Raw genomic sequence first — 24,872 nt, forward strand, 5'->3', positions numbered from 1 at the left:
AGGAAGGGTGAAGCTCCCCTAAGAGCAGCGACTAACCAACCAGAAGACTGGACTGTCCCAGCATCAGGAAGCATCCTGGGGTTTCGTCAAAGTGTAAAAATAAAGCCAACCCTCCTTGGGAACTTCCCTGGCATCCAGTGGTTAAGACTTTGCCTTCCAGTGCAGGGGGTATAGGTTCAATCCCTGGTCAGGTGCCTTGCGGCCAAAAAACCAAAACATAAAACAGAAGCAATACTGTAACAAATTCAATAAAGACTTAAAAAAAAAAATGGTCCACATTAAAAAAAAACAAAAAACAAGCCTCCTTGTTCTTACTATAATGAACCATGACTTCCCCTAACCCGGATCCAATTTTTCTTTTTTCCTTTTTAAATACATTCCCAGAGCTGATTTCTCTTATAACTGGAATTGTGTGCCTTTTGATCGTCTTTACCCATTTTCCCCCACTCCCCGCCCACCCCCTCCTCTGACACCCATGATACCTTCTTTGGGAAAGTGTCTACTCAGTTCCTCTGTCCATTTTTCATTCGGACTATTTTGCTTTTTTCCCCCTACTGAGTTGTATGAGGTCTTTATACATTTTGGATATTAACCCCCTGTTGCATATACGATTTGCAAATATTTTCTCCCATTCCATAAATTGCATAAATTGTCTCTTTTTTTATGCTTTCCTTGGATATGCAGACACTCTTTTAGTTTGATGTAGTCTGTAGTCTCATTTGTTATGTTTGTGATTGCCTCTGCCTTTGCTGTTAAGTCCAAATATAATCACCGCCAAGACTGATGTCAAAGGAATCACCCCCTGTATTTTCTCCTGAGCTTTATGATTTCAGGTTTTACATTCAAGTCTTTAATACATTTCAAGTTGATTTCTGTGTACGGTGTGGAACAGTGACCTAGTTTATGCATTAGGTTCTCTGGTTTTCCTAACACCACTTACTGAAGAGACAACCCTCTCCCCACTGCATATTACTGGCTCCTTTGCTCTGAACTGACTGACCATATCTGACCCCAGTATGTTCTGAAAAGAGCGTTTTCTCTCTCCCAGCATCAGCAACCACACCATTTGAAAGCAAAGGGGCCACAGAGCCAGCATCCTGGACACAGTACATCCTCCAGTCCAGCCATGGCTCATTCCATCCTCCTTCCTCTCAGTCAGACTCCACCAACTATCAAAACAGCAAGCTTGCCCAAACAGGCAGAATCTCTTTAAAGAATGATCAGAGAAGAAAAGGGACGTGTATTCTAAACAGAAAGATCACCTGCGATCCACTGCACGGGGGGTTAGTTCAGGAAAGGTTTCATGGTGAACCGGAATGTTCAGCTCAATTGTGAAAAGTATCAGCATATTATTCCACAAAGTCTGGGCCCTGGCCCAAGGACAGAAAAACGGAACTACAGTTCTCCCAAATAACAGAGCCAAATGACAGCCAGTGCTTTCTGAATCTTAATGTCATTCCAGATGAAAAACCAGACTGCCAGGAAAAAATAGTTAGACGGCGATCCCTGGATTTATGAGTAATCACGGTACTAAATATTCATAAACCAGGGAAAGGGCACACAGTGTCCATCATTCTGTAAAACTGTGCTTGCCACAACATTCAGAAAAGCTGAAGGAAATGCTCAACAAGGCCCCATGTGTAGGGCCTGTGGATGGAATCCAGTCTCTCTTTTATCATGCACATTTTCCTTTCAAACTGGGCTCATCTTTTGATTTCAAAAATACAGGCACCAAAGATGAAGAGTTTTCTCTTTTTCTTATTTCCCCTTTAATCACTGAAAATGTTCAGTACTTGTTCATTTTTATACATGAGCAAAACATCGAGGCTCAGAACGATTCAAAGCTGTAAGATGGTCCTTTCTGAAAAACACAGATGAAGACAACCTGGCATTTCTTTATCCATGGACTAACTGCAAAGGTACTACAGGGCTGTCTTCAAAATTTCAAATAGTGTAAGAAAAAAAGGAACAAAATTGCCTCAAATGCCACCATTCAGAGATATTTCCTGCTGATTTGGGAAGTCATGTTTTTTGTCTTTGCTCTTGCAGGAATTGACAGTTCTTTTTTTTCTTTTTATTGACATATAATTCACATGTAAGATAGCTCTTCTTTAAAATCAAGAGAACTGATACTCAGATAACTAATGAGAACCAACTGTGTAGCTCAGGGACCTCTACTCAGTGCTCTGGAGTGACCTAAATGGGAAGGAAATCCAAAACAGAGGGGAGATATGTGTGTATATATGTGTGTATACACACACACACACATATAGCTGATTCCCTTTGCTGTTCAGTAGAAAGCAATATAACATTGTAAAACAACTATACTCCAAAAAAGATCAATTTTTTTTTAATAAAGAGTACTGAGATTTAATTTCCATGCAATGATATTAATACAACTTGAGTGACATGGTTGGGATTCACACCCACACCATCCAGCTCTAAGTTCACATTCTTTATTCCTTGGCCACACCACACAGCATGCAGGGGGTCTCACTTCCCCGTACAGGGATCGAACCCATGCCCCCTGAAGTGGAAGCGTGGATTCTCAACCACTGTACTGTCAGGGAAGTGACTAAGTTCCCATTCTTTCTATGAGACTAAAGCCAGCCTGAGCTGCTGCCAGGATGGGAAAATTCTTGCTTATTATCCCAGTTCCCTTACAGACATTGTGCGGCAAACACAGGATCTATTCTTTGACAATTTGCATGGGGCAATTAGGGCACAAAGGTCATCTTCTAGTGAGGCTAACATTGTTGAACGTCCCAGTTGATGACTTAAGTTCAAACCCAGACCACTTTGCTATCTTGAGCCCCTCTTTTGTCTTCATCCCTGTAGCTCCATCCCCACTTTTCGCTCTTTCCGACCCAGATCGCTCAATCGTCTCTGACCCCATGGACTGTAGCCCACCAGGTTCCTCTCACCATGGGATTCTCCAGGCAAGCATACTGGAGTGGATTGCCATTTCCTTCTCCAGGGGATCTTTCCTAGCCCAGGACTGAACCTGGGTCTCTCCCCCCGCAGGCAGTTTCCTCACCATCTGAGCCACCAGGGACGCCCCCTGGATTGAGGCCATCTCTCCAAAGCTCTGACCATTCCACGTGGGTCAGTCTCCTCCACTCCTTTTTGGTGCTGAGTCCTTCTCTCTTAGGGCCGAGGAGCCACAAAGACTACGCAGAGGGCACAGGACAAACCTCCGCTGTCTGACTGTCCTGTGGCTCCTCAGGAACCAGGGACCAGAGACACGATTTTCCAAGAATCAGGAGAGGAGAGCCAGTAGAGCTCCTCCCGCAAGGGGAAACGCCCAGGGCACGCCTCTCACCGCCAAGCTATTTTTAGCTCCTTCGAGTGTCTCCGAATCCAAACAATTCAAGGAACTGCCCCAGTTCACAGTTGCCGAGTGTTCCAACTTTGACAAAAATACATTGTGTCATGTGGAGAGACAGCCAGCCAGCCAGCCCTGACTGTCTCCCAGACCACACAACGCCTGCTAAGAAATAGGATCCTTATCAGCGCTGGCAGTGACTGGAGACGATTTCTGGGGACGAGTGGTCCTCTCAGCAGGATGGAGAAAAAAGCAGGGATTGGGTTTGTGCCAGGCAGATCAAGCCAACTAGGAAAGAGTAAAAAGTATCAGTGCAATGCCATTTCCACACTGAAAATTAAAACGCTGTACAAAACAAAAATGATAAGAGAATTTTGGACTTAAAAAGATTTGGGAGTAAATTCACTTCCCAAATCTACACCAGCATCTTCATCTGGCCTCAGCCTGGGTTTCAAGACAAACCTCTTGCCAGAACTTGCAAAGAATCCAACTGGTGAAAAATACTAGCAAAGGATGAAATAGGAAAAAAAGTCATCCAGTTCTGAATAGCTATTTATGAACTGTTTTCATTCAAATGCTGCATCTGTGTGTGTGTTAGTAGCTGAGTTGTGTCCTATTCTCTGTGACCCATGGACTGTAGTTCACCAGGCTCCTGGAATTGGAATTTCCCAGGCAAGAATACTAGAATGGGTTGCCATTCCCTTCTCCAGGGGAGCTTCCCAACCCAGGGATTGAACCCGTGTCTCATACATTGCAGGAAGATTCTTTGCCGTCTGAGCCACCAGGAAAGCTGCATGTGTAGGAAAATTAAAGCGCTAAGCCCCCAGGTGGGTAGCTCAGAAACGAAAAGAATAAATCACAGCCTCAGGTACATGAGTGATTCTATCTCTGAAACCAGTGGGTGAGGTGGAAGGTGAAGGTAAAAGCCCATGTCCTTAATGGCTGAGACAGGAGAAAAGGAGACAATTCTGTGCGGACTCCGTTTACATGGGTGTTAGAATCGTCTCCCAATTAGGAAAGTTAGGCTTCTTTTTTATTTTTATTCTTAACTGGAGGATAATCGCTTTACAATGTTGTGTTAGTCTCTGCCATACGACGACGTGAATCAGCCACAGGTGTCCACAGTCCCCCCTACTCTTGAACCTCCCTCCCAAGGAAAGTTATTTTTCTTTACATCACTGTTTTTGTTATGCTCAAGGATACGGTAATAAAATTATGATGGACTTTCCCAGTATTCATTTATTCAAAACAGACTGAGCTGTGGGTTTGGCAGGTGGGGAAACATGGGTCCCGCCTGCATGCAGCAGTCAGAGCAGCGGAGACGCAGAGAGTAAGCGGGCGCAATGCAGGGTGTGAGCTGGGAGAGGCTGAGCCAGGGGCTACTGCAGGGAAACGGATCAGAATCTGAACATGCACATGGATGTGAGCGTGAGAGAGGGAACAGATACATCTTCACACGCACACACAAATACACACGGGGGAGAACATGCACATGGACATGTGCATGAGAGAGGGGATACATACATTTTCACACACACACACATGGGACTGAACACGTACATGGACATGTGTGTGCGAGAGGAAACAGATACATTTTCATACGCACACACAAACACACATGGGGTTAATTTCACGACACTGACGTTCACAGTGATGGGGGCTGGCAAGTCCAGAATTTACCCTGCAGCCTGTGAGGGGGGACTCCAGGCAGAAACTAGTGCTGCTGTCTTGGGGAAGAATATCTTCTTCTTCAGGGAAGTCTCAGTTTGTATGTGTGTGTGTGAATTTTTTTTTTTTTAAATTTTTATTGGTGTATAGTTGCTTTAAAAGGTTGCATTACTTTCTCCAGTACAGCAAAGTGAATCAGCCACATGTATACATGGGTGCACTCAGCAGCTCAGTCATGTCCAACTCTTTACAACCCCATGGACTGCAGCCTGCCAGGCTCCTCTGTCCATGGGATTCTCCAGGCAAGAATACTGGGGTGGGTTGCCATGTCCTCCTCCAGGTGATCTTCCCGACCCAGGGGTCAAGCCTGTGTCTCCTGCATTGGAAGGCGTATTCTTTACCTGCTAAGCCATTGGGGAAGCCCTACATTTCCTCTTTTTTTGGATTTCCTTCCCTTAAGCCTTTGAAATGACTGCATGAGACTCACCCAGATTATATGGAATAATTAATTTCCTTTACTTAGAGTCGGCTAATTACAGATGTTAACCACATCTACCCAATACCCACAGAACAATGCCAGGATTGGTGTCTGAGGGACCACAGGGGGCTACAACCCAGTCACCCTGGCACATAAAACCGACCATCACGGGGTGGCAGCGGGGAGGTCTAGGGAGACCTGCACTCACACTTGGGTCTGGGAGGGGGCAGATTATCAGGTAAGGTTCCTGGAGGAAATGCTGATAAAGACTGAAAGCTGAGGACCTCCCTGACGGTCCAGTGGCTAAGACCTCACCTCCCAGTGCAAGGGTGTGGGTTCGATCACTGGTCAGAGGAACTAAGATCCCACATGCCTCGCAGCCAAAAAACCAAAACATAAAAAACAGAAGCAATATAACAAAAGACTTTAAAAATGGCCCACATCAAAAAAATCTTCAAAAAAAAAAAAGACTGAAAGCCTAGAGAGCAAGTAAAGAAGGGGTGTGGGAACAGGTGGACTGCTGGATCAGGGGTGGGTGGCCAGAAAGCCAGTAGGCATGGGAATGGACTCCCAGTCCCCAGGTGGAGGTTCCAGAGCCAGCATCCATGGCAGAGAGATGAGGATGCTGAAGGCAGGCATCGCAGTGCTGAACGCTGACGGGGTGCCGCCTCCCTGCCAGGCCCCGTTTACTGTGCTTCCCACGCATCACCTCCTACCCTCAGAGGTACCCTAAGACCCAGGGCCCGCCAACCACAGGGTGCTGGTTGGGAAGCTGGTGTACAGCAGGGCCAGATGGCTCCTGAGTCCACAGGCAGGACCCCAACCCAGGGCGCCTCACCAGAGAAGGGTCTGCAGGCTGTGCAAGCAGCTGGGGTCAAGGTCACAGGTGGAGAAGCTACTTTAGCTCTGGACAGAGATGCAGAAGACAGAGCTCAAGGGGAGCATGGAGAAAGGAATGGGCAAGCAGGAGTTCCAGGGAGCGGGAGAGGTTTGGGGCAGCCACGGTGGGCAACAGGGCAGGAGGGGAAAGTGGGAAGGATGACCCAGATCGTCACGGAGAGCAAAAGCTCCTAGTGGGACCCTTGGGGGCAGCTGTCAGCAAGGAACTGAGGTCCGCTGGCGTCACAGAGGCAAGGAGCCAAGAAGACCAGAGACTGGATGCATCGGCCACATGGGCTCCAGAGAACGAGCAGAGTTTAGGCAAAGAGCAAGTCCCCACCACCTGGTTTTCGGCATTTAGAGAAAGCTACGGAGTGTCAGAGTAATTCATATGCTTCACTGTATTCCTCCCCAGTCTGCTCCAGATCCTGTCGGTCAAACACGGTGAAGGAGAACACGCAGCTCTTGCTTTAGAAGGAAAAAGTATCCCTTCTCTTCCCTACATGACCTGTGCACAGGCTTTCTAGGTGGTGCTAGTTGTAAAAGACCTGCCTGCCAATGCAGGAGACAGAAGAGACATGGGTTCAGTCTCTGGGTTGGCAAGATCCCCTGGAAGAGGGCATGGCAACCCACTCTCGAATTCTGGCCTGGAGAATCCCGTGGACAGAGGAGCCTGGTGGGCTACAGTCCATGGGGTCGCAAAGAGTCGGACATGATTGAAGTGACTTAGTATACATGTAACCTGTGGACAGTTCAGTTGAATCACTTCAATTTTGAGTGATTCCTACTGATTCTGTTCTGTGGATTGCAGGCATTAGAATGAGGATGCTTCACACAAAAGCTCTCTTGTGTAGGTCTGTTCCAATGCTCTGTACAGAGAGTACAATGAGCCATCTAACTACTATCCTTTTTTTTTGGCCTAAGCTTAACCAAAAGAAGTCCCCTGGCTTTTTTCTTTTCAAAAATCATCGTTAAAGAAAAAGTTTGCCATTGTGCAGTGTTATTCTGCTGAGTGGCTTCAGAACATCTCAGATGTATACGCACAGCCCTCAGAGCAGTGTGAATGTGGTAGCGGAGACCCACTGGTGGCCCCTCATCTCCGGAAGACACTTTGGCAAAAAAGATAAAACACGGGCACTGTGATGTGAAACACTGTCCTGGTGGAAACGGCACAGCACGTGACAATCCAGGTGTTTATGATTTTCATTAGAGTAGGCAGAAGGGAAAACATTTAGATGGAACACGTCCTCTATCATTTTAGGCGATTATAATATTAATGTTAGATTTGCTTCTGTTGGTGGCAGTCGTATGTTGCTTGGCAACCCCAAGTGTTTCTGGGGTTTAATTGCAAACTACTGGAGCAGCTCCTCATTTTTAAACGGACGAAGCTGCTCAAGAAGCTGAATGTGCTACCTACACACCCAGACCTCACGCTGATACAGGCTGTTTACATGTAAGACATTCCCAAAATGAAATGTAACACCAGAAGCCCCTCTGGTCCTACAAGCCATCCTGAAGTCATCAAAATGACATCCTGGCCCACTTGATCCAGATTTCTATTTCCTTAGCAGCTACTACATCACTGGCCCTCACCAGATTCTTTTAGATTGATTTTTAAATTGTGGTGAAATATACATAATGTAAAATTTACCATCATACCCTTCCTCAAGTCTACAGTCCTCTGACATCAGTACAGTCAGCTTGCTATGCAACCATCACCACTCTCATCTCCAGAACTTTGTTCATCTCAAAAAACCGAAACTCTACACCCATTAAACACTAACTCCTCATCCCCCTGACCCCAGCCCCTGATAACTACGATTCTATTCTCTGACTGATTTTGACTACCCTAGGTAGTCATGTATGTGGAGTCACACAATATTTGTCCTGATTTCTCTGGAGTATTTCATTTAGCATAATGTCCTCAAGGTTATCCATGTGCAGTCTATACCAGAATTCCATTCCTTTTAAAAGCTGGTTAACATTCTATTATATGTATATACCACACTTGGTTTTTCCATTCATCCATCAACGGACATTTGGGTTGCTTCCACCTTTTGACTACTGTGAATAACTAATGTTGCTACGAACGTGGCTATACACACATCTCTTCAAGACAATGCTTTTATTTCTTCAGGGTATACACCCAGAAGTGGATTACTCGATCATATGGTAATTCTATATTTAATTTTTTCAAGGAACTACCAGACTGTTTTTCATAATGACTGCACCATTTTATATTTCCAACAGCAATGTACAAGGATTCCAGTTTCTCCCCATCCTCACCACTTCTCACCACCATAAAGTAAACACTACTCTTTTTTTTTCTGATAGTAGCCATGCTAATAGGTACAAAGTGGTCACTGGATTTTGTATGTGCTTTATTTTTTCATACCTCTCCTTCTGTAGGTACTGTACTATACTAGAATAATTTGCCTTAAACAGACTGTCTACTCATCCACTATTACCTCCTCAACAGTAGGAACCAAGTTTTCTTCACCTTAAACACCCCTCACTCAAAACAGAAAACCAACAACATGGCTGATCCTGAAATCTAAGTTCCTTGAATATCTGCCCAATTCTTTACATCAATGGAATAACACAGCTTTGAGGAATAAGTTCACAGTAAATTGAAGGAGATCTTGAATGCCAGGCTAAACTATTTACCCCATCAACAAGGGAGACCACCTATCTGTTGTTTCTGTAAGAGGATGCTACCATCATCGCCATTTATTTTTTTGGTCATGCCACACGGCCTGGGGGAATCTTAGTTCCCCGACCAGGGATCGAACTCATACCCCCTGCAGTAGAAGTGCAGATTCCTAACCACTGGACTGCCAGAGAAGTCCCAGTCATCACCATCTGATGTGGGGGGTGACGGGAGCACCAGACAATAAATCGACAGCGTTCTCAGAGCAGAGCAGCAATCCTCTCCCTGTTCTCTCTGCTTCCTTCTCCAGGCTTCCATCTTCACCCAGACACGCACTGCCCTCAGCCCAGGTGTGACTGCACAGCCAGGTGGTGGGACTCCTTGCTCCTCCAGTGCTCAGCCCAGGACAAAAGCAACGGGTACCTAATGAACATTTCTGGATTGAGGGCAAGAGGCGAAGGGGGCAACAGAGGATGAGATGGTTGGATGGCATCACTGACTCAATGCACATGAGTCTGAGCAAACTCAGGGAGATAGTGAAGGACAGGGAACAGGGAGATAGTAGTCGGACACTACTTAGCAACTGAACAATAATATACAAAATAGATAACCAACAAAGACCTACTGTATAGCACAGGGAACTATACTCAGTATTTTGTAATAACCTATAATGGAAGAGAATGTACAAAAAATCTATATGTAGATACAGAGATATAGATATGTATAGCTGAATCACTTTGCTGTATACCAGAAACCAACACAGTGTAAATCAACTATATTCCAATAATAAAAAAAAAAAACATTGCTGGAGTCTGGTTGAATGTGAGAGTGATCAAAGGCATTTTGAGATGCACGCCTGACAACCCATCTGTCCGACTTATACTGAAACTGTTTTCTTAGGGGTGAGCAAGACTTATTTCTTATCACTGTCTCATAAAACATCCATATGGTTACCTCTTGAGAAGTAGTAAGGAATCATGGGAAATCTTATCATCACTGAAACAATACTCCCTTGAGAAACAGAGAAAGATGTGAAATTTCAAACGCTCTCACACTCGATCAGGAAAGTCATCTGGCGTTTTGTTCCATGTCTTGTCTGTCCCACAACACGACATAACTTATAAGAGAGGCTTTTATCAGAGTCTTTTCTGGAGACAAGCAAGTTCTGCTTTTTCTCGTGAGATTAATTATTTTATACAGCCTTCTTTCATCTTTTAATTTTGTCAGAATGTTGTAGAGATTATTTCTGCCCCACTTTGATCTCATTGCCAGAAGTAACTGAATTCAATCGTAGAGGGGACTGTAACACACGGCAGACCCCAGGAGCACTGGGCCATCCTTAGGTGGCCTTCCCTCTCACCGCCTACTGAAATTTCAACTCTTTCTCTGGTCTCTGGTAAGCATGAGACAATTAATCATTTTCCCCTTTTTATTCATCTCATCTTTTAAAAATGGGATATATTTCCATCTTCTTTTTTCTACTCTTTTTTTCTTTTCTTCTCACTTCACTCCCCATGTTTAGAAAATACAAGTGAACAAACATATTTAAAAGTCTCCAAAAATTCTAATTATTATTATAACATTAAAGTAGAAAGAAATCTAGGCATTTATCTTTGTATTTTTTGCATTGAGATATAACTGACATATGGGCTTCCCTGGCGGCTCAGACAGTAAAGAATCCACCTACAATGCAGGAGACCTGGGTTTGATCCCTGGGTTGGGAAGATCCCTTGGAAGAGGGCATGGCAACCCACTCCAGCATTCATGCCTGGAGAATCCTCATGGACAGAAGGCCTGGTGGGCTACAGTCCATGGACTGTAAAGAGCTAGACACGACTGAGTGACTAAACACACACAACCATACAATTGACATTATGACATATAAATGACATATAACACTGTACAAGTTTTAGGTATACAACATAATGATTTGATTTATGCAGATACTGTGAAATGATCCTCACAATAAATTAAGATCCATCACTTCATATAGAGATTTTTTTAAGACTTTAATTTTTTTATCAAAGTATAGTTCATTAAAATGTTAGTTTCTGGTGTACAGCAAAGTGATTCAGTTACATATATGTATATGTCACTAAGTATACATATAGTAACTGAATATATATATAGCACCTGAAAATTCATATAGTAACTGAATACATATATAGACACATCATATATATATATATATTCTTTTTCATATTCTTTTCCATTATAGATTACTATAAGATATTGAGTATATTTCCTTGTTGTTTATCTATTTTATATAGTAGTGGGTACATGTTAACCCCAAACTCCTACAGATTTTTTTTCTTGCAATGAGAACCTTTATAATCAAGGCTTTTAGCAACTTTCAAACACTCAATATAATACTGTGAATAATACTATATACAGACAGCATAACTCGTATGCCCTTCAACTGTAACAGAGGAAAAATACAGGGAAAATGTTAGGGGTCTTTCCTTACAGCTATTGAATGAAAGTGTAAGAAGGAGCAAATGTGTGTCCTCAGGGCCCCAGAACCCCTAAGAACCTTCTGCTCCAGAGACACAGAATCCACAGAAGGCATTTCAGAAACCACGGTCCCATCCCTCACGTGGCAGGGAGGACACCAGATGCCCACAGGGACCTGGGATTTGTCCCAGATGACGGCCCCGGACAGCATGTAGATCTGTCCTCTGAGCCCCCGCCTCTTCTGGAGTCTGTGAGCAGGAGCTCGTGGTCCGCCAAGGTCTGTGCTCAGCACACAGCCCTCACACCCCTGCCCTCTCTAGTCTCTGGGGACCACTCACACGGAACCTCAACCAGTACAGACCCACGGCTAACAGGCTCCCGGGTCCCGGGGCAGCTCGACTCCGCTTCCTCTGGGTCCTCAGCAAAGAGATGTCACAGGAAACTGCTGTATTCCAGCAGCGGCCAACTTACACCATAGGACCTCAACACTGGAATCACCTAGTCCTAAGACTTGAGCCGCACACGGAACAAATATACGTTTCTCCAGTAAACCCTTGAGGGACATCCAGTGCCTTTCAGCCTGGCGTGCATCAAGAGATGAGACGTCAGACTGATCCAGCCCGGGCTCATCACTAACTCACCCTGGAGTGGGGGCAAGGCATCTCACCTCTCCTCACACCCTCTCCTTTTCTGCGGAATGGTCAGGATCACTTGGATAATATCTAAGGCACCAGCTGGACATTGCAGGCTTCTGTGATGGCAAACCAAGGCTGCTGGAAAGAACAGACAACTAGGGGCAGGAGAAGAAGGAAGAGAGTGCAGTGCACGGAGACACCCAAGGGACAGAAAGGTCCAGCTGGAGGAAACTGACCCTTTCTGGACAAGGAACCAGTCACCAGGCAATGAGCACATCCACTTCCCAGTTGCAATGAAAACCAGGAAGAACTGGACTGCTTCCTGTGCACTGTCAGAGTCACTGCTGGACACAAACTAACAGCACCTGCTTGAAACAACATCTCCTCCTTGACCCCTGGCTTAATTAGCGTATCTGTTCAGTGAAACCATTGTGACAACTCCAGGCAGCCTCATTTGCCTTCATTAGCAAACCTCACTGGTGGCCACAAAAGTTACTGCATGGGCACTGACTTTAGAGGCAAACCTAGGGGCTGACAGCGCCCAAGATACATTGGCATTTTTCATTTTCTAATCAAAGGGGTCTGAGTAAATGGGTGTTGGCAGCTGACAGCTGAGGCGGTCTGCCTGTCACCTCCCTGCTGTACACGGTTTCTAAGAAAGAGTGCTGGAAAAAGATTCCAGCCTTAGATATCTGTGACAACAGCCGTGGTGGGAGTCTGGGGTGGCCATTTCTTGTCACGTTTATTTGTGACAAGACCAAGAGATGCGGGTGGGGAGGTTTCATTGTGGCTCTGGGCCAAGTTGTAGTAAGGCTACAGTCCATAGGATCACACAGAGTTGGACACGCCTGAAGTGACTTAGCATGCACACATACCTAAAACTAACACAACTTTGTAAGTCAACTATACTCCAATTAAAAATTTTTTAAAATAAAGAACAAAGCACTCAAATTAGAGACAATATCATGGGCATGGAGAAGAAATGCTCTAGGTGGAAAAGGAAGTGAGGGCATTTTCTGGAACTTACTGGAAGAAGTAAACCATCACTTCATGGAATAGATGGGGAAAAATGGAAACAGTGGCAGATTTTCAGATTTTCTCATCTCCAAAATCACTATGGACAGTGACTGCAGCCATGAAATTAAAAGTCGCTTACTCCTTGGAAGAAAAGCTATGACAAACCTAAACAGCACACTAAAAAGCAGAGACATTATTTTGCCAACAAAGGTCCAACTAGTTAAAGCTATGGTTTTTCCAGTAGTCATGAACAGATGTGAGAGTTCGACCATAAAGGAGGCTGAGTGCCAAAGAGTTGATGCTTTAGAACTGTACTGCTGGAGAAGACTCTTGAGAGTCCCTTGGAAGCAAGGAGATCAAACCAATGAATCCTAAAGAAAATCAACCTTGAATATTCATTGGAAGGACTAATGCTGAAGCTGAAGCTCTAATACTTTGGCCACCTGACACGAAGAGCTGACTCACTGGAAAAGATCTTGATGCTGGGAAAGATTGAGGGCAGGAGGAGAAGGGGACGACAGAGGATAAAATGGTTGGATGGCATCACCAACTCAATGGGCATGAGCTTTAACAAACTCCAGGAGATACTGAAAGACAGGGAAGTCTGGCGTGCTGCAGTCCATGGGGTTGCAAAGAGTTGGATGGGGCTTAGCGACTGAACAACAACCCACCTTAGCAAGGCTGTACCTTCCACAGGCTCTACTCCCTGGATGACCATGCCTTCTCTGCTGTGCCTGCCCTGTCCCCTCCTAGTGGGACACGCCCTCCAGAATCTGTCCCCACGCTTCTTCCATCCCAGCCTACTTACAGCCCTCAGTGCTGACAGTCATGGCTCCGAACACCACCTATTTTCCAAGGCTGCTCCTTCATTTCATTCCAGCATTTCTGTAATACTGCCGGATGTATTTATAGGAATGCTTTCCTAGGAACTCAACAGACCCAGAGGCCCACACACCCACTCCTCCTGAACCCCTAGTTCTCCGAGTGACCCCTCTCCCTTGCTGTCACCCCCACCCTCTCAGGTGCTCCTGCCCTCTCGGTTCTCTTTCTCATTTGGTCTTTTCTTTCTGTGCCCACTGCTGATGCCTACTTCAGGCTCCCGCCAGCCCTCCCCCCTCAATTGCTGCCTGTTAGGGGAGTCCAAGAATCCTCTGACATCACCATTAATTGATTTTCTTTCTCATCGAAAGCAAAAGGAAGTACTGATCTGTGACCCCATCTGCTGCCTTAAGGAAGACACTGCAAGGATCTCTATGAACCTTTATAGATGTCAGTCTGTGTCTGTTACAGGATACAAGGACTCACACACTGTCGACAGAGGTCTGGGGAGAAGTCAGCATGAGCCTGGAAGTCATCACTTCCTGATCTCTGCTCTGATGCTGGACCAATAATCCAAGATGCCCAGCATGAGGCAAAGGGCAGGAACAAGAAAGTTGACTTTCAAGAATCTCAGCTTTGCAGTTTACAGCAAAAAATCAGGGCAGTAAAACCTTTCAGAAACAGACCTTTCTCTGTCTGTTACTGTCCTGAAATGTGCATCTCGTATAACAAGAGAAAACTAACAAAATAAGGTAAGGCCAGGAAGGGATGAATCCCTAATTTTGGCAGAACTAATATCTCTCACCCTCTACTCTCTTCTCCAAACTAACTTGCATTATCGTATTCATGCTTCTCAACTAATACAGTTCTGATTATCCACCACTTAACAGCCATAAATGATCCCATACCTTTATAGAATTCAGCTGCAAGATGCCAGCTCTTGAGAGCTCGAAGTGGTCAATTCAATTAATTCAATCCCTTCCAACGTTTGTAATAAAAATCTGAGTTCAGTGAGGTTAACTGACTTTCCCAATGATTATCCTATTACCATAAATGCTAATTTTATTACATATTATGCATGCAAGTGTGGCATATTTCTTATCTGAGTTCATAGTTCAAGGTACCCTTTCTTTATTAAGTATCTGGAATGAGCTAGAACAGGTAAGAATACAGCACCTATAAACCTTTTGAAAGGCAATGTGATTTCTAAAAGTTCTGCTCACATATCTGATGCAAAACGAATAAACTAGGTGTTACTTGAGCAATAAAGAAAATATTTTCACTTATAAGCAATGCCAAGTAACACCCAGAAGCACCTCGTTCTAATGTGTGTGTATGAAGGAAGCAAAATGAGAGAAAAAAGAAAGAAGTGCATGTGTGGGAATCACTGGGAAAATTAACAGCAGGATTCAGGGAAAATGGTTCTATTTTTTCCTTACAAAGAAGACTTTAAATTACATAATTACAGATTCCAGGGAAATAGGTATTTAAATCTATCAGAGGCATGTGTCTCACTTCCTCATTTCCAGAGAAAATCAAGAGCTCACTTTGGTTTTTGTTCTCACTGTTCTTTCCCTCTCGCCCACATCGGGTTGAGATATCCGACAAAGTAAAATCCTAGTACAGTGGAAATTAGACTCCAGCAAAATGAGAAGCTGTGTGAAGCCCTTCAAACACCGCAAAATCAAATGTTCCCATTTTTTCCCGCAGACATTACAGGCACAGGAATAAAAATCAGATCCAACATTCAGTTTCTATTTTGAGCCATCAGCGTAGATTAATGTGCTACGTATTAGTCACCTTGCATATAAATACATTTCATTTAAAGGGAAATCAACACAGGGAGCCTAGCTCAGTGCTCGATGACAATCTACAGGGTGGGTTGGGGGGGGCAGTGGGAGGGAAACTCAAGAGGGAGGGGATATGCGTATACATATTCCTAATTAACGTTGTTGTATGGCAGAAACTAATACAATGTTGTAAAGCAATTGCCCTCCAATTAAAAATAAATTTTAAAAAATAAAATAAATTAAAAAATAAAGTGAACCAAACTGAATGTATTCTCTTAAATGATAACTTGCTAAGGGTTTTAGGAGAGTGAAATGAGAGAGATTTTGAACTATGGTGTTAGAGAAGACTCTTGAGAGTCCCTTGGACTGCAAGGAGATCCAACCAGTCAATCCTAAAGGAAATCAGTTCTGAATATTCACTGGAAGAACTGATGCTGAAGCTGAAGCTTCAATACTTTGCCACCTGATGTGAAGAACTGACTCATTAGAAAAGACCTTGATGCTGGGAAAGACTGAAGGTGGGAGGAGAAGGGGATGACAGAGGATGAGATGGTTGGATGGCATCACGGACTCAATGGACATGAGTTTGAGTAAACTCCAGGAGTTGGTGATGGACAGGGAGGCCCGGTGTGCTGCAGTCCATGGGGTTGCAAAGAGTCGGACACAACTGAGTGACTGAACTGAAGGGTTTTAGATAAAGAGATCAAAACCTAACTCTCCCTGCCTTTGTCTTATGGGTTTCCCTGGTGGCTCAGACAGTAAAGAATCTGTCTGCAATGCGGAAGACCTGGGTTGGATCCCTGGGTTGCGAAGATCCCCTGGAGGAGGGCATGGCAACCCACCCCAGTATTCTTGCCTGGAGAATCCTCAAGAACAGAGGAGCCTGGCTGGCTGCAGTCCATGGGGTCACAAAGAGTCGGACACGACTGAGCAACTGAGCACACACTGGAGAATTAAACAAACAACCACAAGCTTACAGCCCAAAAGCAAGAGACTCCTCTGAAAATCAACTGATTAACTTCTAGAACTGCCACCTTACTGTTTCATAAATGATATACATTTACTTCAACACTCAGAAAGGCATTCACCATACATGACAGACTGATGACAACTGTGAATGGAGTGAATGCCATCTCCCTGACTTAGATGTTGTCAATACCAGTATCCCTACTCCAGGCCAAACACACTTAATCCATCACGGCATTTTTCCATCTGAGCTTCTAAATCCTTCCCAACACAGAACTTTCTGCACATAGCAAATGGATGGGAACAGTCATAGAAATATGATGATGATGATGATGATGCAAGGCCCTGTTTGCATATATTAATTTCATTTAATATTCCATCAATCCTATGGTGGCTTCTGACCTTATTTATTAGTAGTAATATCATTTTAGCTTCCCCGATGGCTCAGTGGATAAAGATCTGCCTGCAATGCAGGAGATACAGGAAACGTGGGTTCAATCCCTTGGTTGGGAGGTACCCCTGGAGGAGGAAATGGCAACCCACTCCAGTATTCTTGCCTGGGAAATCCCATGGACAGAGGAGCCTGGTGGACTCCAGTCCATGGGGTCACAAGAGTCGGATATGACTAGCAACTAAACCAATATTATTTTACGATGAGGAATAGAGGCACAGAGAGAATAAGTGGCTTGACCAGAGTCACAGAACCAGCAAGTGGCAGAAGCAGAACGCAAACCCAAGGGGTGCCTCCAGAGACCACGTTATTCATTACTGTGCTATACTGGCTCTTAGGAAAGCTGAAACAGAGAAGTTGAGAGTTTAAACTTCTTCAATGGAAGGTTAAGTTAAAATGAAAAATTTTCAAACATACAAAAAAAGAAAAAGTGAAGTAAATAGTGGCTTGAACCCTCAGAGCTCCGTCATCCAGCTTTAAGGATTATCAAACATTTCCTGTCTTTTCTCGTCTATATTCCCCCTTACCCCAGGATTTTTTTTTCTTTGCTGGATTATTTCACAGCAAATCCAGAACATTTTCATTACCTAAAAGCAGTGTGGAATAATTCGATCTGAAGATATAATGTCTTAGGGCTGAGATGGCTAGGGGGAGACTTGAGGGCAGGGCTCTTTCCTCACCCCCTAGTCAGGAGGATTCGGGGCTCCCTCCTTCGGGTACCTCCCCCCACCACCCCGCCCCAATCAAAGCCACACCAACAGCTCCCTGCAGGAGGCACTTGGTCCCCAGTGGACTCCAACTTCACAGGGGGTCCAGGTCACTGCAGCCCTAGGACTGAGCTCTACGCTCCCCTATAACAGACACTGAAAGATTGTGGATTTAGGGAAGAGAAAACTGACAACCTGATCTTCACAAAACAACACAGGAGCCCAAAACAGGCAGTTCAGTATGACATTATTTTCACTATAAATAAAAATATTAACTCCCTCCCACCAGTTTCAGTTTATTTTACTTTCAACCATAAACGGTCAGCTTTCTTTAAAACACATTTACGCTCTAATCTCATCTCTGGGTAGACGTGAATCACTGCCCGAGTGTTTTGAAAAGGAATGTACAAGGACATGAATAAGGCTCAATCTCAAAGAGGCAATAGCTTCTCTGAAATTTAAGCTCACAGGTCTCTTTCAGCGCCTTTTCCCATGAATAAAGAATGACTCCCTCTTTGCCAATGGAACATGAGCGAGGTTGATGGCTGCCTCGGCAGGAATTATTAATAATGCTTCTCATCAACTCTGATCTTATTTAGAAGGCATGTCAGATATAGAAAATCAAACATGCCATGTATGTAAATGTACTTTGCAGCATTCATAAACATTGGATTTAACATTGCAAAATGCTTTCACACCAACCCATACCTTCATTGATTAACCTCCCAAAAAGGCTACTGATTTTTCACTTCAGATCATTATTGCAAAAACCCAAATTTTATGCAATAACTAAAAGAACACTTACTTATTTCAAGTATTAAAATAAGAACTAAAACTTTAGAGTTTAATGAGACTAATCAATCTCTCTAAATGTTGATAACTAATTTTGGAAACTTTGAAATTCTCTCATGAAAACCCTCAGGGACTTCCCTGCCAGTCCAGTGGTTAAGACTCTCAGCTCCCAACGCAGGGAGCACAGGTTCAGTCCCTGGTTGGGGAACTAAGATCCCACATGCTATGTACACGGTACAGCCAAAAGAAAAAACAAAACCCTCAACAGCTGGGTTTCAGCTCAATTCATTTAACATGGCTAATTATATGCACAGAGATATATAAGGTCTTGGACATTTGTGAGACTAGTATATCAGTTCACATGATGATAAAGCTCTGAATATAGTGAAGTTGCTCAGTCATGTCTGACTCTTTGTGACCCCATGGAATACAGCCCACCAGGTTCCTCCATCCATGGGATTCTCCAGGCAAGAATACTGGAATGGGTTGCCATTTCCTTCTCCAGGAGGTCTTCCTGACCCAGGGATTGAACCTGGGTCTCCCCCATTGTAGGCAGACGCTTTACTGTCTGAGCCTCCAGGGAAGCTCTGAATATAATTATACTACAAATGACCAATTAACTTTTTGAGTTGTTATCTATGAGCAGATCACAGTCGGGCTTCCCTGGAGGCTCAGTGGTAAAGAACTTGCTTGCCAATGCAGGAGACGCAAGTTCCATCCCTAGGTCCGGGCAGATGCCCCGGAGAAGGAAACGACAACCCCTGCACTTCAGGAGGTTTTCTGGATGTACCAACAGTTCCTCCCAAAGTATCTCCTAGATCGAGCCCATCTCCACCTCCCCAAATACTGTCCAGTTTACAACCCCTCCAAGAAACTCCCAGATTACCTTACTCAGAAATGAAACCTCCATGGGATGAACCAAGAGAGGAGCACTGCCATATAAACACTCCCACGTGTAAAACAGGTACTAGTGGGGAGCTGCTGTATAGCACAGGGAGCCCAGCCCGGTGCTCTGTGATGACCCAGAGGGGTGGGACGGGGTGGCTGGGAGGGAGGCTCATGCTGGTGGGGACACATGCACAGCTGATTCATGTTGTTGTACAGCTTTTGAACTGTGGTGCTGGAGAAGACTCTTGAGAGCCCCTTGGACTGCAAGGAGATCCAACCTGTCCATCCTAAAGGAAATCAGTCCTGAATATTCATTGGAAGGACTGATGCTGAAGCTGACACTCCAATACTTTGGCCACCTGATGCGAAGAGCTGACTCACTGGAAAAGACCCTGATGCTGGGGAAGATTGAAGGCAGGAGGAGAGGGGGATGACAGAAGATGAGATGGTTGGATGACATCACAGACTCAACGGACGTGAGTTTGAGTAAACTCCGGGAGTTGGTGATGGACAGGGAAGCCTGGCGTGCTGCAGTCCATGGGGTCGCAAAGAGACACGACTAAGCAACTGAACTGAACTGAACAGCAAAAACTAATACAATACTGTAAAGCAATTATCATCCAATTTTTAAGAAGCATGCTATATAAGAAAACCTAATGGCTGAGACAAATGTTTTCCATGGATTAAACGAGGGGAAAAAAGATTACAAAGAGTACATATGACCCCAAAGTTGTGAAAGAAAAAAATGTGCATATGCAATATGACAATAAACTAGAAAGATACACATCAAAAAAGAAAAAAAGAAATGAACCCTCTACCCCAACTCAGTTTAAAGGCTGCGAGCACAAATCTCCACTGGTCCTGATTATTTATCCCCATTTCAGTTTCTCTGTTCACGTCCAGTTCTACCCCTACCTTCCCAAACATTCTACTACTTCCCTGAACCAGAAACAGAAATAAGAGAAAACCCTTCAGATTTCTGCTTTCTCTTTTCAAATTCTTTGTTTCAGGATTTCTGGCCTCAGCTCACCGCAGAGAGAAAACATGAGCTATCACAGAAGAGAACAAGAGGAGGAGAAATCGAAAAAGACAGCTGCAAATGTCACCTTCTTCATGTTATTTTCTGATATTTTCTACTTCTTGAGCACCAATAGGTTAGGTGCTATTCAGAATCCACAATGAGAGATGAACCTCCACATAAATTATCCTATCCTTGGGTGATATGACCTATTTTCATTAATGATTAATTCACAAAACTCTAAGTTTTCCCATTCCCCCCATCCCACATACACACACACGTCCAAAGGTTTTAACTTTTTTTAAACTGGTATTTTTATTTTTTTAATTTATTTTTAATTGGAAGGTAAGTGCTTTATAATGTCGTGTTGCTTTCTGTTGTACAACAACATGAATTAGCTATAAATGTACATTTACCTCCTCCCTCTTGAGCCTCCCTCCCACCCACTCCCATCCCACACCTCTAGGTCATCACAGAGTGCTGAGCTGAGCGCCCTATGCTATACAACAGCTTCCCACCAGCTATCTATTTAACACATGGTAGTGTGTATATATCAGTGCTATTCTCAAACACCTCCTTATCCACTGGGAAAATCAAGTCTACAAACCTAACTGCTGATAAATTTGACAACCCTGTTTACTCTGGGCTATACTTTGTTACTAACACTGAATTCCATAGCCATTGTTTTTCTCGAAGCTTCTACTGCCTAAAGCATACTGAAGAGTCTTTTTCCTCTCTCTGATAACTATTAAAAAAATGACGAGCTACATACTGGGTCAGAACTGTTGAAATACTATGATTTTAAGGTGAAATTTAAGTTTTAAGTTAGAAGATTATTTTCTTCCTATTCACTTTCAATCTTCAAAAAAAAAAAAAAAAACAACCCTGGGTCAAGACCTAGTGGAATTTGAAGTTTTATCTGCAGTTCGAAACTGGCCATCCTCATAATCTTCCTGTGATGAACCTGGAGAGGAGTGGGGGGGGGGTGGGTCTCCTGTAGCACATTGAGGATGAAGGTTGTGTGTTAATCCAGAGAGACCAGGTTACTAGCAGGGGATTTCGGGGAGCCAGCCTCAACCTACAAGGAGCACTGCCTCACCATCTAGCAGTCCCCACACACCCGGCCATCACTGGGAACACACACCTGGGAAGGGGCGGGGCAGGGAGAGGTGGGCTGGGCCTAAGGGCCCTCTCATGCCAACTGGACTCTAAGATTTGCTTCCTAACAGATAGAAAAGACTCCACATCATGGGTGTGTCTTTACCATGTATGGCAGCTTTAAGAACTAAACAGAGGAAGAAAGACACGGTCCCAAGATGGGACCAGGTCAGTCTCAGTTTGCTCAGCTATAGAATGGAAGGGTGGACAGGATGGTAAAATACCTTTAGTTTCTAAGGATCAACAGATGATCTCTTTCCCTGTGTCGGCTCCACCTGCCAAAACTTTGTGGAGAAGGTCAGAAGACACATACATCAGGGCACCTGCCTTGGGAAGCCTCTGCCCTGGGGGGCTGAATGAATGGTGCCGAGTCTGAGCCCCGGGTAGAGGGCCGACTCCATGTGAGACTGCAATCGGGGCTCCCAGGCCATCCCTTTACAGTCATCACTGCTTGCTCATCAGGACACAGAAAAACTGAACAGAAGAGTTGCAGATAAGCCAAGATAGCCCAGGAGACACTAGGAGATTCATAATAAAACACTTAAGTGTCCCCCATACAGCATTCACAGTCACAGGGACAGTGTCAAGACTACTTACAGGCACATGAGTGTCTAAAATCATGAATTGCACATTCGCAAATAGTTTCCCATTATAATCATGTTTCAGATTTTGAAGGGATCTCCTGCCTGTTGTGCAATCCCTTATTATAGCCATATTTCTAAAACGAACCCTAGGTGAATATAATGCCTAAAGAAAGGTACACGAGAACCAAAAAAGAACCAACTCTGATATCATATTAGCTGTTTTCATGAGCTAAACTGGCAACATTTGCTCCTAGGAGTTAATCTAAGGACTTTCAGCTTTTCCAAGAGTTTTGTATTTTACTTAATCCTTGTCATCAAAGCATCAGGAACAAAAGTTTTCCTGACATTAAACCTAGTAACAAGCAGAAGCATAATATTAATAGCTAACAGTATTAAGACATTAACAAGTGTGAAGTTTTTCTGTGATTTACTGAAGGACAAATTTATATACAATTAGACAGCAAATAATTACAAAATCAGTTCTAACATACTGTTTTTTAGAAATAGAAAACAGTCCTGAAGAGAGTAAATACTGCTTTTATGATGAAGTTTTTAAGCTAAGAGTTATTTTCTCTGGCACATAACAGCTCTTGTCTCCTTGGGTGTTCAGGGAGTCCCTGGCCAGCATCCTTTGATGCACAGGTGAGAAGAAATGCCCTAAGCACACCTGGAATTATTCCATTCACACCTGTCACCTCTCCTTTTGAAAAAGCGCCTGCCGTGGGGACAGGGCTCAATTCACCTTGAGGTTAATTTTTTTTTTAAGAAGTCAAAATCTTAACTCCTTCCTTGGAAAGACACATACCATATGAGATTTTTTTTTTTTTTTATCATTCATGCTCCATCTAAGAGAGAAATATGCCCCTGGGAATCTCTATTAAAAATGATGACAGATCATTGCTCCTCTATTTCAAACCCTTCGGACTGTTAATATGCACACACACACACCTAGAAATTAGAGTCACACATTTACAAACAGTTCTCTAGTATATTTGCGTTAAGATTTTGAGACGTGTACCATACCGTGATGCAACCTCCGATCCCAGTGGGATGCCTAAAGTCATTCCCAGGTGAAAGCAGGTCACCTTCAGGGAATCAACTGAACAAAGATGCTCTCAGAAATACTTACAAACACATCGGGAGGAAGGAAAATATAACCCATTACTTTTAGGAATAACCAGGCAGGCCAAAATTTAGAACAGGTGTACAAACGCTCCACCCAAGAAAGAACAGGGGAAAAAAAAAAAGCTTGGAGAAAGGAAACTGAACAAATAATACAAAATCAATCTCATTCTTAACCGCTCTTCCTCCTCTCTCTCTCCCTCTCACTATTTCTTATTCCAACTTGATTCAACTCATATAATCCTTCAAACAGCTCTCCACAGGAAAGCTGCTAAGTAGTATGCAAATCATTACTACTTGACATCTGAGGTGTCACAGCTTCAGATCCAGTCGATGAGGCTAAGAAGCTGCTTGAGCCTTGATGGCTCAGGTGAACAGGGCAGCCTCCAAGTCTTCTTTAGGGACAGGGGCTGCTGCTGGGACCTGCTTGGAGACTATGACTTCATACTTTCAAATTCAGCTTACAACACCAGGGTAAGGAAGCAGGTCTGGACTGACACCATCTCAGCTCACGGGGACCTTCCTTGGCACAGACTTGGAAGAAGCTCAACTGGGCCTCCCTGTTTCTAGCATCCTTGAGGTGACTTTTAGAAACTGAGTGCTCCACCAACAGGAAGGCATAACGGAGAATCACAGGTGACTAAAATGATTCTTTACACTACTAATTTCACATCCAATATGCTTCACGATAGCACAACATGGTAATAACATTTTTGGATTTTTCTGTGGCTTCTTACCTAGAATGCATGAGGCAAAGGGCTCCTGGAATCAGCCCCAGGATAAATCACCTTCCAGATTTAAGAGTAATTTAGAAGTCCTTTTCAGGCACATTCACTCCCCATATAACTTAGAAAATGGTAGTGCCAAACAGGCTATTTTTTCCCCCTATGGTAGATTATTTTTTAAGTCCCAACCATGGTAGAGGAAGGTAAATTCTTACTTTACGCACACAGAAATTGCAATCTCACGCACACATGCTGATTCACTCTCTGCTGGTCAGGCTTGTCTGGAAAGAGCAGCGTCACCCGCCCACCCATCCGCCCCACTTACGGTTGGCCAGCCGGCCAGGCTCGGGCTGGGCGCTGTCCGTCGACTGGGTGCTGGACACCGAGGACACGCTGGAGCTTCGGACGAAACCAAAGGCCGCCAGCTTGGCTGCAGGGAGACGCGAGTAGCCAGGAGGACGAAGTCCAGATTTGGGTAGGTTGGATTTTGCAGCATTTGAACTGGAAGCTTTCTTTAAATCTGCTAAAATGAATCCAAACCAGAAAAAAAAAAACAAAAACAAACCTCAGTTGATAGCAAGATAGAGAATACACAGATTGTGAATACTAATCCAGCTCCAAAGTAAACAAACCACAATTTACTCTTTTTTAAAAATTTACTTAGTTATCTATTTTTGGCTGTGCTGGGTTTTCCATCCTTGGGCCAGGAAGATCCCCTGGAGAAGGACATGGCAACCCACTCCAGT

General features: G+C 44.1%; 1 protein-coding gene across 1 annotated transcript in view; it reads right to left on the reverse strand.

The window, feature by feature from the left end:
• Nucleotides 1–24,872, reverse strand: part of MTUS2 (microtubule associated scaffold protein 2) — a 369,436-nt gene that overhangs the window by 202,247 nt on the left and 142,317 nt on the right. The window contains exon 5 of the mRNA XM_081549337.1: nt 24,452–24,649. Within this exon, the coding sequence (XP_081405463.1) occupies nt 24,452–24,649 (198 nt within the window). The remainder of the gene's footprint in view (nt 1–24,451; nt 24,650–24,872) is intronic.

The sequence above is a fragment of the Giraffa tippelskirchi genome, chromosome 12, assembly GCF_054371585.1.
Source record: "Giraffa tippelskirchi isolate mGirTip1 chromosome 12, T2T-mGirTip1v1.2.pri, whole genome shotgun sequence".
NCBI lineage: Eukaryota > Metazoa > Chordata > Mammalia > Artiodactyla > Giraffidae > Giraffa > Giraffa tippelskirchi.